General features: G+C 38.1%; 2 protein-coding genes across 6 annotated transcripts in view; one reads left to right on the top strand and one right to left on the bottom strand.

Annotated features, from left to right (window-relative positions):
• The window catches only part of JAK1 (Janus kinase 1), a 123,870-nt gene extending 119,593 nt beyond the window's left edge, over nucleotides 1–4,277 (top strand). For both annotated transcript variants that reach the window (XM_019731635.3, XM_074334860.2), the window contains exons 23-25: nucleotides 1,442–1,559; nucleotides 2,087–2,197; nucleotides 2,834–4,277. In XM_019731635.3, the coding sequence (XP_019587194.2) occupies nucleotides 1,442–1,559; nucleotides 2,087–2,197; nucleotides 2,834–2,929 (325 nt within the window). In that variant the 3' untranslated portion in view covers nucleotides 2,930–4,277. The remainder of the gene's footprint in view (nucleotides 1–1,441; nucleotides 1,560–2,086; nucleotides 2,198–2,833) is intronic.
• RAVER2 (ribonucleoprotein, PTB binding 2) overlaps nucleotides 4,274–16,107 on the bottom strand; it is a 74,410-nt gene continuing 62,576 nt past the window's right edge. For all 4 annotated transcript variants that reach the window (XM_088791185.1, XM_088791184.1, XM_088791183.1 and 1 more), the window contains exon 12: nucleotides 4,274–6,554. In XM_088791185.1, coding sequence (XP_088647311.1) covers nucleotides 6,408–6,554 — 147 coding nt within the window. In that variant the 3' untranslated portion in view covers nucleotides 4,274–6,407. The remainder of the gene's footprint in view (nucleotides 6,555–16,107) is intronic.

The raw sequence follows: 16,107 nt of genomic DNA, 5'->3' as shown, positions 1-16,107 counted from the left end.
CAAGAAACAGCTTTTCCAGCTGTTTCACTGAAAGCAACCAACAGAGAAATGCCGGAGCTTCATCTGACACCACCTTCCAAGGAATGGACAAATCGAACCATCAACTTCCCAGGAGAGGGCATTCATCTGACAGTGTTCTTAAAACTGTTGGGTGTGGGAGTAGGTACCTCCATGCAGAGGAAGCCTGGAGGGCAGGTGGGAGAAGGTGGCCGGATGAGGAGACGGAGTAGGCATGGAACAGACACAGGGAGATCCTAGCCACAGCAGAGCAGAATCCGTGGGAAAGCTGGCCATCTTCTCGTGAATCCCTAGAGTCTCCTGGTGAGAAGGTCACACCCTGACTAGGACCCGTCACCCTGGAACAGTTTCCAGGCGAGAAGTTACTTATGTGTTTACTCCACACTCCGCCCACCCCCATAAAACTGATCAGCACTTAGGAGGTACATCCTGTGTAGACACAGATAAAGCTCTCTCCCACCCGTGGAGCCCAAACCTTCATTTATTCATTAAACAACTATGTGTCGAGGCGATACTTTGTAGGGAGTAGAGGTGTGATGGTGAACACGCAGACCACGTGTAGAGTTTAATGGATGAGGCATCCAGTTTCGTGGTGCCAGAAGTGTAGGAGGGTTTAGGCTTGGTTTTCTGGAAGTCCTGACTATAAAACCTTAAAAGTCACGGGGTTTGTAAAAATGGTTAGAAGCAGCCACGCGTGGCTGACAAGAGTGAGACGAGCAGTGGCTGTCCCAAGAACTGAAATCCGCTGTGGGGCTGGCTCGTGAAGCGGGTGGCTAAGGCAGAGCACGGGAAGCTGAGGTGGAGCGGGGACGCCATCCCGAGAGCTTTGGAGCCACGGGAGGGTCTCAGGATGGGGCATTTGGTTTTAAAAAGATTACTATGGACTGGAGGGCAGCAAGACATGAGCCAGTGGTGGTGTGAACTTAGGATAGTGACAGGGGAGTTGAAGAGTGGTGAGTAGGTTTGAGAAGTATTTAGGAAATCGGATATGGGGCTGCCTCAATTTCTGGCTTAGGCAGTTGGGCATCATTCAGCCAAACAGTGGAGCTTGGAAGAGGAATGGGCAGTGAGGTGGGTCACTGCTGACTCATTCTGAGCTTGCCGGCCAATGAAACCCGGGGCCTGTCATCCTGTGCTTCCCTCCCCCCCCCCCCCCCCCCCACAGGCAGCCTGTGCTGTGAGAGGAGGAGCACACATTTGTCTGACTTATTTTGTAGCAAATATGTCCTCCTAAAGCCTGTGAAGGACATTGCTCCAGATGTCAGCATGTGTGTCACAGCAGCGTCTGTGATGAATACATATACATGGCTTAGAAGAGTAAATTCTTAGACAGACCGAAGAGGTGGTGTTTCTGGGGGACTCTCTAATGCCCGTTGGAATAGGCTTCCCAGGGAATGAAGTTTCGTGTTCTGCTTTCTTTCAGGTATGCTCCAGAATGTTTAATCCAGTGTAAATTTTATATCGCCTCTGACGTCTGGTCTTTCGGAGTGACTCTGCACGAGCTGCTCACTTACTGTGACTCAGAGTCCAGTCCCATGACGGTAAGTCTGCTGTGTCTCTTCATTTGAACCTCGCACCCAATTACAGTGTGTCCATCCTTGTGCTTTGCAAGTCTTAGTCTTAAACGGAATCCAATCATTGTATCGTAATGGAAGGGGAAAGTGTCACTCTCCATTTAACTTTGTTCCTTGACTGTTAATTGTGGCTCTCACAAGTCTTGGTTTCTCACAAGGAGCCCAAAGTTCTCTAAGAGAATTCTGACCTTCCGGGGTCCTACCTGTGTGAGGCGTCTGGGGACCGGTGCATGGGCGCGTGAGCGAGCACTGGGTAGGAGCCCTGTCTGAGCCTCAGCTAGTCCTGAATGACGTCGTTCTCACTGGAGAACGCTCCTCGACCGGGAGGAGGAGGGGTTGATTGAGTCTGAGAGATGGATTACAGACTTATCATTGAGAGCTAAGGAGGGTTTTGGACTCTTTCATTTAAAGGAGAAAAGCCTTTTCGTTATTTTAATTTCCAGTTAATTCTAGACATTTCATCTTAACTTTTTTTGTTTGGTTTTGTTACGTAGTTGTTCCTGAAAATGATAGGCCCAACTCACGGCCAGATGACGGTCACCAGACTTGTGAATACATTAAAAGAAGGAAAACGTTTGCCTTGTCCATCTAACTGTCCAGAAGAGGTATTTATGGGTCACTTCACAGTAATAAAACTCAAATGTTTATTACGTTTTCACCGCTGGAATTACCCAGCGAGGGGTCGGGGAGGGGGCAGGAGGAGGATAAAACTGTAAAATCGTTTTCTGAAGCTGAATCTCAGATACCCGAGGAATCGTCTTTGGGCCCAATGACAGCCACAAGTTAGGTTCAAAGCAAGGATTCCCTCCAAAAGTAGGCTCCCCTCAGTGAGCCCCCCAAAGGAGCATAGATTTTGGTGTAACCTGATCATGACAAATACATACAATTGCATTTTGTGTGTGACATTCAGTTTTCTGGATGCTAACGTGTGAATTGAGCCTTTAAGATACACTGAACAGTATGAGTGAGGCAACCATTGTGGAAACTTAGAGTCTAAACTGAGACATAACTTCACCCTTAAACTGCTTTACAGTAATTAATGACCTGGATTTTTTGGGGGCGGTCAATTAATCCATGAGCTTCTCAAATGTTAAAATATTACTTAAGAACTATGAATGTCACGTTTTCTGTATTTTAAATTACTCACATACTCTTGTTTTCTAGTCTTACATTTACATTTCCAAAATATTCTTACTCTTGATGTATCTCTAAAGTTTTACTCTTGTTTTTTCTTTTTACAGGTTTATCAACTTATGAGAAAATGCTGGGAATTCCAACCATCTAACCGGACGACTTTTCAGAACCTTATTGAAGGATTTGAAGCACTTTTAAAATAAGAAGCATGAATAACATTTAAATTCCACTGTATATGAAGTCCTCCTCCTCGGCAACAAATACCCAAGCCATTTAAAACATTTTTTAATGGAAAAAGTTTATAGTCTGTCTAAAAAAATACTTGGGTACGTATCCATGTATAAGGCATACTGTAGTGCTTAATATATGTAGGTACTTCCTCTTTAAATTTGGCACCAGTAACATAGTGACAACCACTACCAAATTATTAAAAAAACACTCCTCCTTTTGGAAAGAATATACCACCATTTCATCTGTATAGCTCACCATCACAATTGTGTACCAGAACGGGACTTTTTAAAATAAGGTGAGCTGACCCTCGTAAAGTCTCAGGATGATTGCTTTCTCCCAGCTGCCAGTTGATTAGAAATGTTTTTCTGGCACCTAAAGATAAGGATGAATGGACTTAGGCAGTACTCTAACATACATGCCCTAAAATTTCATTATCTATACAGTCATAGACCAAGCATTTCCTGAAATATTAGATACCAGTAGTATATTATTGTTCTATACAAAGATGCCTGCCTTCCTGTCACCAGTAGGACTTAAACTTTTGTTTCTCCAGTGGCTTACCTCCTGTCCCCTTGAGTGACCAGCGGTACCCTTTTTTTTTTTTTGAGAAAACTGGTCACACCTAGGGGTACAGCTGTGGAATAGATCCTTTGCTGCATGATGTTGTTAATTCTTGAGAACTAAGCCCGTGCCAGTGCTTTCCTAAATGGTGTACCTTTAATCAGATGTGATTCCAAGAACCTGGATGCTATACATGCTTTTAAGAAATGTCAGCGTATATCCTTTTATAACTCTACCACTTTGGGGCAAGCTATTCCAGCATTGATTTTGGATGCTGTATGCAACCAGTCAGAATATATACCACATTACAGTGCACTGTTCTTAGAGTGTTTAAATACTTACCATCCATCTACCAGAGTCGATCACTATTTTGACCATCACCCTGGAGCAACGTAAGACTTGAAAGAAGAGACCCAGCACGATGGAATTCAGGATCCACTAGGCAGTTTTCCGTTTGCTTGCAGGTAGCTGGGTCATCAAAATGTCTAATCTCTGATTCAATGTGAACCATAAGATTTTTATGACCAAGGAGTCTGAAAAACTTTTTGTTAATGCTGTGTAGCATTTGTTTGATACCGTCATTTTTCACGTTTTGAGCCTGAAAAAGAGTTCTGGATTGATTCAATGGCAACAGTGAACTTGCCGTTTAAATTTGTTGACGAACCCTGTATCACCAAGGTCTCTCTTTATGTCAAACCTGTGGCCACTCTATATGCACTTTGTTTACTCTTTATACAAATAAATATACTATAGACTTCACATGCATATGCCTTTTAATATTAAGACTTCATTTTCAAAGCATCTCAAACAATTTGTATACTTAGAAAAATAACAGTATAGACTTGGGGAAGGGTTGGTAATGGTCCTTATTACTAACAATACGTGATTTGTACTTATCGGTTACGTCCAATGATAACGGGGCACAGCCCAGGACGGATGGCAGACCCACATGTGCTATAATCCAGAATCTTTTAGTTCTTTCAACCTCTTCCTGCTTTCATTTTTGCAGCTCTGATTTAAAATTCCCTCTCTTCTGTTTGTACTATCAGAGTTGTGACTAAGCATTGAGGAAGCTTAGTGCAACAGGAAAATGGGAAGAAATGCAGAGCATCAAGAGTCCAGTATTTATCGGCTGAGTCATAACTGAGTGGTACCTATCCCGATCAGTTATTTATAGGTAGTATACTTCTCAGGAAGTATCTTAGTTTAACTTTCTAGCTGTCATTTCCCAAAAGATGTTAATATATGCAATAAATTAGACCAAGTTCTTCACAAATCATACAACATTATGTACCAATGTTAAATTTCATAATTAAAACAGGATAGCTACCTTGTATCATGGTCAAAAATAATAAGTCCCCCAAATTACAAGGTTTTGAATGATCGGAGTTCAAAAATACTAGAATCCTATCGAGACCTCCTAAACTCCATATCATCAATTACAGTCTCATAACAAGGAACAAACTTAGACATTTCTAAATGGCAAAGGTTTCTCATGCATTTAATACCAGGGTCTTCAGGAAATGGTGATGTCAAAAGTTATATGCAATAAACAATTTTTTCAGAAGTAAATTGGATTAAATAGCTGATAATTTTTCTAGCCTAACACACTACAAAAGAATAAGAGACAAAGCAGAGAGTGAGGTAAAGCTTACTAGCTCAAAATGATTATAAATACTGTTCTTCCCGAAGACTCCTGCAGAAAGGACAGGGCTGCCTGCTTCACTGTAATAGTGTGGAAACGGGGCATTTGATGATGAGAAGATGCCTGTTCTAGTAATTAGATCATCACTAGTCTATGCTATGAAATGAGACCAACTTATGTTCCTTGCCACTGACAAGTCTGCTGCAAAAGTTAAAGGTCTTTCTTTAAGTAAAAGGATTAGATCATTAGTACTATGGGATCAGCAAACTTGCTCTACGAAAGTTTGCAGGGAAGATCGTCAATCCTTGAGCTTTGCCGGCCTTCTAGTCTCTGTCCCAGCTACTCAGCTCTGCCACTGCAGCACAAAAGTAACCACAGACGGTGGGTAAATGAGCATGGCTGTGTTCCAATAAAATTTTAGGTATGGTCAGTGAAACTTAAGTTTCTTACAATTTTAAGGTCATACATTTTCATTTTTCCAACCATTTAAAAATGTAAACATTCTTAGCTTGTCCTCAGTACAAAAACAGGTGGAGGACTGAACTGAACCCCAGGATATATAGTTTGCCAACCCCTAAAATTAGATCACCCCAAAGCTACTTTTCTTAAAATAACCTTGTTTTTCACAAAAGGCGTAAGTGGTTAAAAACATACTAAAAGGAAGTATCTGTGGTAGTGTAGACCATGGATGTCACTATCGCTCTATGTCTGGGTTTATATTGCATGGCTGGTGTGGGGGGTAATAATTTACTTTTCATGTAGAGCATCTTTGTAACATTACCATCACTGTCTTTTGTACTTGTAGTTCTAAAAACATCTATAAATAAGATTACTTCTAGGGAAAGTAAATTGAAATGCACATTGGCTTATAAGAAACTCATTCTTCTAAGGCCCTGGAAACAAGACTGTTTCCCATTTATTGCTTCAAACTTTTATATATGGTGTCAAAATTATTCCCAGTCCTAAAACAAGGACTATTGTTAATTTCTGCAATGGACTTTAAGTTAGTATCACATTGACTAAGATGCATCTAATTCTAGTGGAAAGTGTCCTCAATTGATGTCTGTTCTTATTGCTACTTACTTTTTATTTGGCAATTCTGCCTGCTGCACAACACAGTTCCTTCTGGGAAACAATAAACCCGTATTTAAAGGATATGGCTAGTCTGAATGTAGTTAAGGCAGCGATGAACAGCAGAGATACTGCAAAGATCCTTATGAGGTTATATAAGGAGAGAACTTAACTCAGTACACTCGCTTCTTTTTTAAGTAGGTCTCCATGTAATATGCTCCTGTGCCCTGAGAATGCTGGTCAACAAATTCTACTGAACCACCTTCTGGGGCAGAGACGAGATATGATGAGCTTCGCTTTTCATTTCTTAACGATGACACCTATGAGAAAAATCACAACACTCATGTTAAAATCTCGATTAATATTGGTTTGTTTGTTAAAGATGCTTACAAGAGAAGTAATTCTACTTCTGATTTGGTATAAAAACAGACTAGCAGGATAAATAACAAAGCTATCAAAAAATGCACAAACTCTGATGTTGAAACAAATTTTTAAATTTCTATGTCAAAATCACTTGTGGAACTTTTGCAAAATATAAACCAGTCTGAGTGCTTTCTCCTCTACGCCCCACATTTTGGGGAAAGAAAAAAAAAGATAGTGCAGTTGCTTCCGCTGTTTGCACCTAATTGAACAGCAGTTATCAGCATTCCTCTGAGGAAGGAGAGTGTCTAAGAAATTGAGCTGCATATCAAATTAGATGTTAAGTTCATCTAGTAATAAAAAAAGGAGCAAGAGAATAAACTAGTAGGTGTAAAAATTACAAATGATGTCAATGAAAATACTGATACATTTGAGAGAGCAATGTGAATTCAAACTTTAGTCTAGAAAGCATGTTAAAATGCACATTTCCAGGCTCCATCCGAGATTCTGATCTGGAAGTGGTTGTGTTAAGAAGGGCCAAAATGTTCCTCACAAGTAATCACAGTAATCAATACGATAAATCAGCTTGTGAGCTCCTCATCCCTCTTAGTTTTAGCTTTTACAAATACTATGTGTGACAATCTTGTCGAAGCATAATTACACATCTTGATCTATAAGAATAGGGGATAACTCAAGGAAAAATTCCAGCAATGCAGACGAGCCTTCTCATATTACAACTAAAATTACAACAGTTTTAAACCAACAGTGGTCACAATTTTTTAAATGTTGGTTAAGTTCAGAGGAGACAGATGATGAGTCTGTCACAACTCTTTGTAGATCAAGTAGTTCTTCGTCATGATAAGGAGAAGTTAACCAACATAGCGACATCAGAGGTTACTGAGTGTGCTCCTCGCATGGACTCACCAAATACGCAGTTACACATATTTGGAACAATTCCCTCTGAAAGAGACCCAGAAACTAGCTGAGCTACACACTGGACAAAGAGAACATGCCAACACATAAATGGGTAGGAAAGGCTGAGACACACCTGCCATAAACACCATCCCCAACAGAGCACCACGCAACAAATAGACTGTTATAAGAAGTTTTGTGTAAGCCTCATGGTAACAAAACCAAAGCCTATTTTGTATGTGTATGATAAAGAGAAAGGAATCAAAGCACACAACGGGAGAAAATCATCAAATCACAAGATAGTAAAAGAGGAAAGAATAGGAATTATAAAGCAACCAGAAAATAACAAAATCAGCAACAGTAAGTCCATATGTCAATAATGACTATAAACAGACTAATTTCTCCAATCAAAAATACAGAGCAGCTGAACAGATATAAAGGCCCAACAGTATGTTGGTTATAAGTATCTTACCTCAGCTTAAAGGACACACAGACTAAAAGTGAAGGAATGGAAAAAGATATTCCATACAAATAGAAACCAAAGGAAAGCAAGGGTAACTACTTTTATCAAACAACATAAGCTTAAACCAAAGAATGTAACAAGAGGTCATTATAAAAAAGAAGTCAACCAAGAGGATCTAACAATTGTAAATATTTATGAACCTAAAATAGGAGCACCTATTTTACATAAAGCAAATATCAATCATTCTGAAGTGAGAAACAGGCAGCAATATAATAGGAGAATTCCATACTCCACTTTCAGCGATGGATTATATGGGAAGAAAATCATTAAGGAGACATTGGCTTTAAACTACATGTTAGACCAGATGGATGACCTAACAGAAATAAACAGCACATTTCATCCAAAAGCTCCCAAACACACATTCTGACTAACACATGGAAGATTCTCCAGGATAGATCATATATATTAGGTTACAAAACAAGTCTCAATAAGCTTGAGAAGTTTGAAATCATATAGAGCATCTTTTTCAGACCACTAGTTTCTAGTGTGAAACTAGAAAACCATTCCAAGAAAACTGGAAAATTCACAAATAAGGGAGATTTAACAACATGCTCCTAAACAGACAATGGGTGAATCAAAAGGACAATAAAAAATGATCCTGAGAAAAGTGAAAATGGAAACACAACATACCAAAAAACGGGGTACAGCAAACGTAAAGTTTATAGTGATAAATGCCTACATGAAAAAGAATGCCCTCAACCTAATTTTACCCCTCAAGGCACTAGGAAAAGAAGAACAAACTAAGCTTAAAGTTGGTAGACAGAAGGAAATAAAGATCAGAGCAAAAATAAATAAAATGGAGATTTAAAAAGATAATAGAGAAGAGCAATGAAACTGAGAGCTGGTTCTTTGAAAAGATAAAATTGACAAACGTTTAGCTAGACTCACCAAGAAAGAGAGGACTTGAATAAATGAAGTTATGAATGAAAGAGGAGACACTAAACTTTACACCACAGAAATCAAAGACCACTAAGAATAATTATATGCAAACACAGTGGACAACCTAGAAGAAATGGATAAATTCCTAGAAACATACAACCTACCAAGACTAAATCATGACGAAATAGGAAATCTGAACAGACCGATTAATAGTAAGGAGATGGAACCAGTAATCTAAAACCTCCCAACAAACAAAAGTCCAAGACCAGATGGCTTCACTGGTGAATTCCACCAAACATTAAAAGAAGAATTAATACCAATCTTTCTCAAATTCTTCCAAAAAACAGAAGAAGAGGCAACATTTTGAAACTCATTTTATTAGGCCAGCATTACCTTTGTATAAAAACCAAAGACATTACAAGAAAAAAAATTTCAGGCCAATATCCCTGATGCAGATAGATTCAAAAATCCTCAACAAAATAATAGCAAACTGAATTCAATCATACATTAAAAAGATCATACACCATGATCAAGTGGGATTTAATCCAGGGGTACAAGGATGGTTCAACACCCACAAACCAATCAGTGTGCTACACATCCCATTAACCAAATAAAGAAGAAAAAATCATGACCATTTCAATAGATGCAGAAAAGCATCTGGCAAAATGCAACATCCTTTTATGATAGAAACTCTCAACAAACTGGATATAAAGGGAACATACATCAATACAATAAAGACCATACATGACAAGCCCACACACAGATAACAGTATACTCAATGGTAAAATACCGAAAGTTTTTCCTCTACGATCAAAAACAAGGATGCCCACTCTTGCCAATGTTATTCAATATAGTATTGCTAGTCCTAGCCAGAACAATTAGGCAAGAAACAGAAATAAAGGCATCCAAATCAGAAAGGGAAAAGTAACACTGTCTCTATTTTCAGATGATATGAAATTATATAGAGAATACCCTAAAAGGCTCCATGAAAAAACTGTTGGATCTAATAAACGAGTTCAGTAAAGTTGCAAAATACAAAACTCAGCTGCATGTCTATAAACAATGAACGATCAAAAAAAAAAAAAATTTAAAAAACAATTCTATATACAATAGCATCAAAAAAGAATAAAATGTCTCAGAATAAATTTAACCAAGGTGAAAAATCTGTACACTGAAAACTAAGACATCAATGAAAGAAATTGGAGAGGACACAATAAATGGAAAAATATTCATTGCTCATTAATTGGAGGAATTAAAATTATAGAAATGTCCATACTACCCAAAGCAATCTACAGATTCAATGCAATCCATATGAAAATTCAAATGGTATTTTTCTCAGAATCAAACAGTCCTCAAATTTGGAATCCCAAAAGACTCCAAGTAGCAAAGCAATACTAAAAAAAAAAAAAAAAAAAAAAAAAGCTGGAGACATCACTTCCTGACTGCAAACTATATTACAAAACTATACTAATCAAAACAGTATGGTATTGGCATAAAAACACAGTGATCAATGACATAGAACAGAGAAACCAGAAATAACCAATGCATATATGCTTAATTAATTTATGAGAAAGGAGCCAAGAATATACAACAGGAAAAGTGTAGTCTCTTCAATAAAATGATTTTGGAAAAACTATATAGCCACATGCAAAAGAATGAAACTGGACCGCTATCTTATACCATACACAAAAATTAATTCAAAATGGATTAAAGACAAATGTAAGACCTTAAACCATAAACCCCTAGAAGAAAACAAGGGGGTAAGCTCCTCGATGCAGGTCTTGACAATGATTTTTTGGATTTGACACCAAATGCACAGGCAACAAAAGCAAATATTAATAAGTGGGACTACATCAAACCAAAAAGCTTCTGCACAGCAAAGGAAACCATCAACAAACTAAAAGGACAGCCTGTGGAATGGGAGGAAATATCTGTAAACCACATATCCAGTAAGAGGATAATATCCAGAATACACAGGGAACATACACAACTCACTAGCAAAAAACCAAATAACCCAATTAAAAAATGGTTTAAAGGACCTACATATTGAAGATATACAAATAACCAACACAAATCATCAGGGAAATGCAAATTAAAATCACCTCACACCTGTTAGGAAGTCTGTTATCAAAAAAGCGAGAGACAAATGCTGGCGAGAATGGTGAGAAAAGGAAACCCTCATACACTGGTGGTTAGAATGTAAACTTGTACAGCAACTATGGAGATTCCTCAAGAAATTAAAAACTAGAACTACCTACCATATGATCCAGCAGTCCCACTTCTGGGTATATTCTGTTTTCCTTTGGAAACAAAATCATTATCTTGAAGACATATCTGTACTCCCATGTTCACAGCATTATTTTCAACAGCCAAGGTGTGGAAACATTTTAAGTGTCCACTGACAGATGGATAAAGAAAATGGACCCAAGATATTTGCATTCAGTAAGCTTCAGGAACTTAAGTACAGGGTCCAGAACATATTTAAAAAAACAAAAACAAAAACAAAAAAAACTTCCCCAAATGATTTTAATGTGCAGCAGGTTTAGGAACCACTGACTTGGAGTATAAAAATGTAAGCACATCCCATTTTCCTGTGAGTCAGTCATACAGATCTTGGAGAAAAGGTGACAGAAACAAATAAAATATGCCAAAAAAGAAAGAAAATGTGACACACACACACACAGGAATATTGTTTGGTCTTTAAAAAGAAGGCAATTTTGTCATTTGAGTCCATATGGATGAAACTTGAGGGAATTAAACTAAGTTAAATAAGCCACACAGAGAAAGACCAATACCACATGGTATCACTTATATGTGGAATTGAAAAACAAAAGTCAACCCTCACTGAAAGAGAATAGAAAAGTGGTTGCCAAAGGCTAGGGGGTTGGTAAAAGGGTACAGACTTTCAGTTATGAGATGAATAAGGTCTGAAAATATAATATTTATATAACTTTGAGAATCTAATGGATAACTTGGTGACCATAGTTGGTAATATTGTATCATATAATTTAAACTTACTAAAGGAGTTTAAAAACAAATAAATAAATATGTGAGGTGATGGACATTTATTAACTCAATGGGGAGATTCACAGTGTACACATATATCAAATCATCATGTTGTACACTTTCAATGTCTTACAATTTTACTTGTCAGTTATACCTCAATAAAACTGGAAAAAATAGTAAACAGTTTTTAAAAGAAGAGGGATGACAGAAGACAAATTAAGAAATCTATTTTGGTACTTTATTTTGGTGTGGATTACTATCTGAGAGTCCAGTAAAATCCTTCTTCACATAAAGGTTTAAAGGTATGTTTCACAAGTGAAACAGATTAGCAAAGAATTTAGCTCTAATTCCTGCATCACATTTTTTCCCTGGTAATAAGTGTATAAACATACCCGAGGTTTTCTCTGAAATAATTAGGAAGGGAGCAGGTGGGAATATGGCTGAAAGGATTCTGGCCATGAGGTGATGATTGCCGAGGCTGGGTTGATGGATACAACAACATGTGGTTCTGGTTCCAGATGGCGACATAGGAAGATCTTGAACTCGCCTCTAGCCATGGACAAATCAAATCTATAGCTACATATGGAAACTTTTCCATATGGAAAGAAACCCAAAAACTAGACAAGCAACGCCTACACATTGAGCAAATGAGAAAAAAACCTCATCAACACAAGTAGAGAGACCGAGACACAATCTCTCCATAAACCCCACCCTCTGTGGGAGTTCCCCTCCCACAACTGGGAGGGGAACTCACAACCCTGAGCTTCTCCCTGAGGAGCAAAGGGTTTGAACCACATATTGGGCACTCCAACTTTCAGGACCTGCACCTGAGAGATGGGCCCCCCAAACACCTAGCCTGGAAAGACAACGGGGCATGCATCCACACGACCCAGAAGGATATAGAGGTCGGAGAAACAGTTCTTAAAGCGCTCACCCACCTCAGGGCCCACTGCAGAGGCACCTGACTGAAAAGCACCCAGTTTTTCTGTGAAAGAGGCCTACTTGCTTATCTTACATCTTTGGCCTGAGGTGCAGGCAATCTAATTTAACACACATCTAGAAGCCTACTGAAATAATCTCCAAAGACAGAGGCTGGCAAGCAACATTTTCACGCTTTCCATCTGCGTCCCAGCAGGTCACCGATATCTCTGGGAAAGGAGCTTGTGTACACATTTGGGTTTTGCAGCTGACACCCAAGGGACACCCCTCAATCGCCTAGCTCTGGAGGCCAGCAGGGGTTGTGTTCACAAGTTCCACAGGTTGGTAGCATACAAACAGTTCTTAACTGGCTATCACCCCAGGGCTCAGTACAGAGGGAACATGGAGAAATGCCCATCTCCCAGTTTTACCCTGAAATAGGTATATTTGAATACTGTAAAAGCTACTGCCTGAGTATCTGGCTTCCAATCAGCCTGAATCTAGGTGCTGACTGACATCTTTCTTTTGGGGACAATGACAGGTCTTGGCACACCCTCAACTACTGGGAGCCACTAAGAATAAAATAGGCTACTTGGACAATCACGAAGTTTTGAAGACAAACAAGAGCTAGGGTAGGGTTGAACGATAAAGTTCATCTACGCAAGGCCACTCCTTCAAGACCAGCTGTTTTATATAATGCACAGAAAGCAACACCGAGAGTCGAGGAAAATGAAAAAATAGACGAATGTGTTCCAAATGAAAGAAAAAGATTTTTAAAAAGAACTTAATGAAATGGAGATAAGTGAATTACCTGAAAAGAGTTCAAAATAATAGTTAAAGCTGTTCACCAAGCTCAGGAGAACAATGGATAAACAAAGTCAGAATATTAACAAAAAGACAGAAAATATAAGAAAGTTCCCAACACAAATCACAGTTAAAGAATACAATAACTGAAGGGATCGACACAGATTACAGGAAGCAGAAGAAAGGACCAGTGAACTCGAGCAGGGCAGTGAAACTCATCCAATCAGAACAGCAAAATGAAAAAAAACAAAAAAGTGAAGATATAATAACTTAAGTGGCATATGGGACATCAGGCAAACCAACATTTGCATTACAGGGGCCCCAGAAGGAGAAGAGAGAGAGAAAGGGGAAGAAAATTTATCTGAATAAACACTGGCTGAAAACTTCCCTAACCTGGGAAAGGAAACAGATATCCAGATCCAGGAATCTCACAGGGTTCAAAACAAGGTGAAACCAAAGAAGCCCACAACCAGACACATCATAATCAAAGTGTTAAAAGTTAACAACAAGGAGAGAGTCTTATAAGCAGCATGAGAAAAACAACTTGTTATGTATAAGAGAACCCCCATAAGACTGTCAGATATTTTCTGCAGAAATTTTGCAGGACAGAAGGGAGTGGCATGATATATTCAAAATGCTGAAAAGTGAAACAAAACAAAATAAAAAAACACACAAAAAAACACAACAACTACCAACCAAATATACTATGTGCATCAAAATTGTCCTTCAGAATAGTTTTCCAAACAAGTAAAAGCTAAAGGAATTCATCACCTCCAGACAGGCCTTAAAGAAATGTTAAAGAGACTTCTTTAGACTGAAATGAAAGAGCACTATTTAGTAACAGGAAAACATATGGAAGTATAAGTCTCATGAGTAAGGTAAATACATAGTAAAATTCAAGATAATCTAATATTATAAAGGTGGTGGGGTAATCACTTATAAAGCTAGTATAAAGGTCCAAAGAAAAAGGCAGTAAAAATAACTATACCTATAATAATTTGTCAATGAACACGCAAGATAAAAAGATGTAAATTGTGATATCAAAAACAAACTATGGCGGGGGGCAGGGAGAGTAAAAATGTAGAGCTTTAAAATGTGTTGAAACTTATGTTGTTAACAACTTAAAATAGACTGTTGGAATTACAACATACCAAAACTTATGGGACGTAGCAAAAGCACTTCTAAAAGGGAAGTGCACAGTGATAAATGCTTACATAAGAGACAAGAAATATATCATATAAACAACACAACTTTATACCTCAAGGAACAAGGAAGGAAAAGGACAAGCTAAGCCCAAAGTTAGTAGAAGGAAGAAAATAACAAAGCTCATAGCAGAAATAGAGACTAAAAAGACAATGGAAAAGATTAATGAAACTAAGAGCTGGTTTATTGAAAAAGTGAAACAGACAAACTGTTAGCCAGACTCACCAAGAGGATTCAAATAAAATCAGTAATGCAAAAGATGTTACAAGTGATACAACAGAGACACAAAGGATCATAAGAGACTACTATGAACAATTATATGCCAAAAAATCGGATGACCTAGAAGAAATGGAAAAATTCCTAGAAACACACAACCTACCAAGACTGAACTATGAAGAAACAGAAAATGTGAACAGACTGATTACTAGTAAGGAGATTGAACCAGTAATCAAAAACCTCCCAACACATAAAAATCTAGGACCAAATGCCTTTACTGGTGAATTCTACCAAACATTTGAAGAATTAACACCAATCCTTCTCAAACTCTTCCAAAAAACAGAAGAGGAAGGACTACTTCCAAACTCATTTTACGAGGCCAGCACTAATCTCGCAACAAAACCAGACAAGGATGCCACAAGAAAATTATAGGCAAACATCCTTGATAAACATAGTTGCAAAAATCCTCAACAGAACATTAGCAAATTGAATTAAACAATACATTAAAAGTTCATACACCTCGAACAAGTGGAATTTATTCCAGGGGTACAAGGATGGTTCAATACCCACAAATCAATGTCATATAAACTCTATTAACAAAATGAAGGGTAAAAATCATGATCCTCTCAACAGATGCAGGAAAGCACGTCACAAAATTCAATATTCATTCATAATTAAAACTCTCAATAAAGTGGGTATAGAAGGAATGTACCTCAACACAATATAGGCCAAGCCCACAGATAACATCTTACTCAACAGTGAAAAGCTGAAAGCTTTTCTTCTAAGATTAGGAACAAGACAATGATTCCCACTTTCACTACTTTTACTCAACATAGTTTTAGAACCCCTAACAAGGGCAATTAGGGAAGAAAAAGAAAAAGCAACTAAATTAGAAAGAAGTAAAAATGTCACTATTTGCAGATGACATATTATATCATATAGAGAACTCTAGATTCCACCAAAAAACTGTTAGAACTAATAAATATTTTCAGTAGTTGCAAGATACTAAATCAATATATAAGAATCATTTACTGGGCTGGCCCGGTGGCTCA

This window comes from Rhinolophus sinicus, chromosome 14 (assembly GCF_057876585.1).
Source record: "Rhinolophus sinicus isolate RSI-liver-muscle chromosome 14, RSI-T2T, whole genome shotgun sequence".
Lineage (NCBI taxonomy): Eukaryota > Metazoa > Chordata > Mammalia > Chiroptera > Rhinolophidae > Rhinolophus > Rhinolophus sinicus.
Note: the sequence above shows the minus strand (reverse complement) of the source record. Positions and strands in the feature narration are given on the sequence as shown.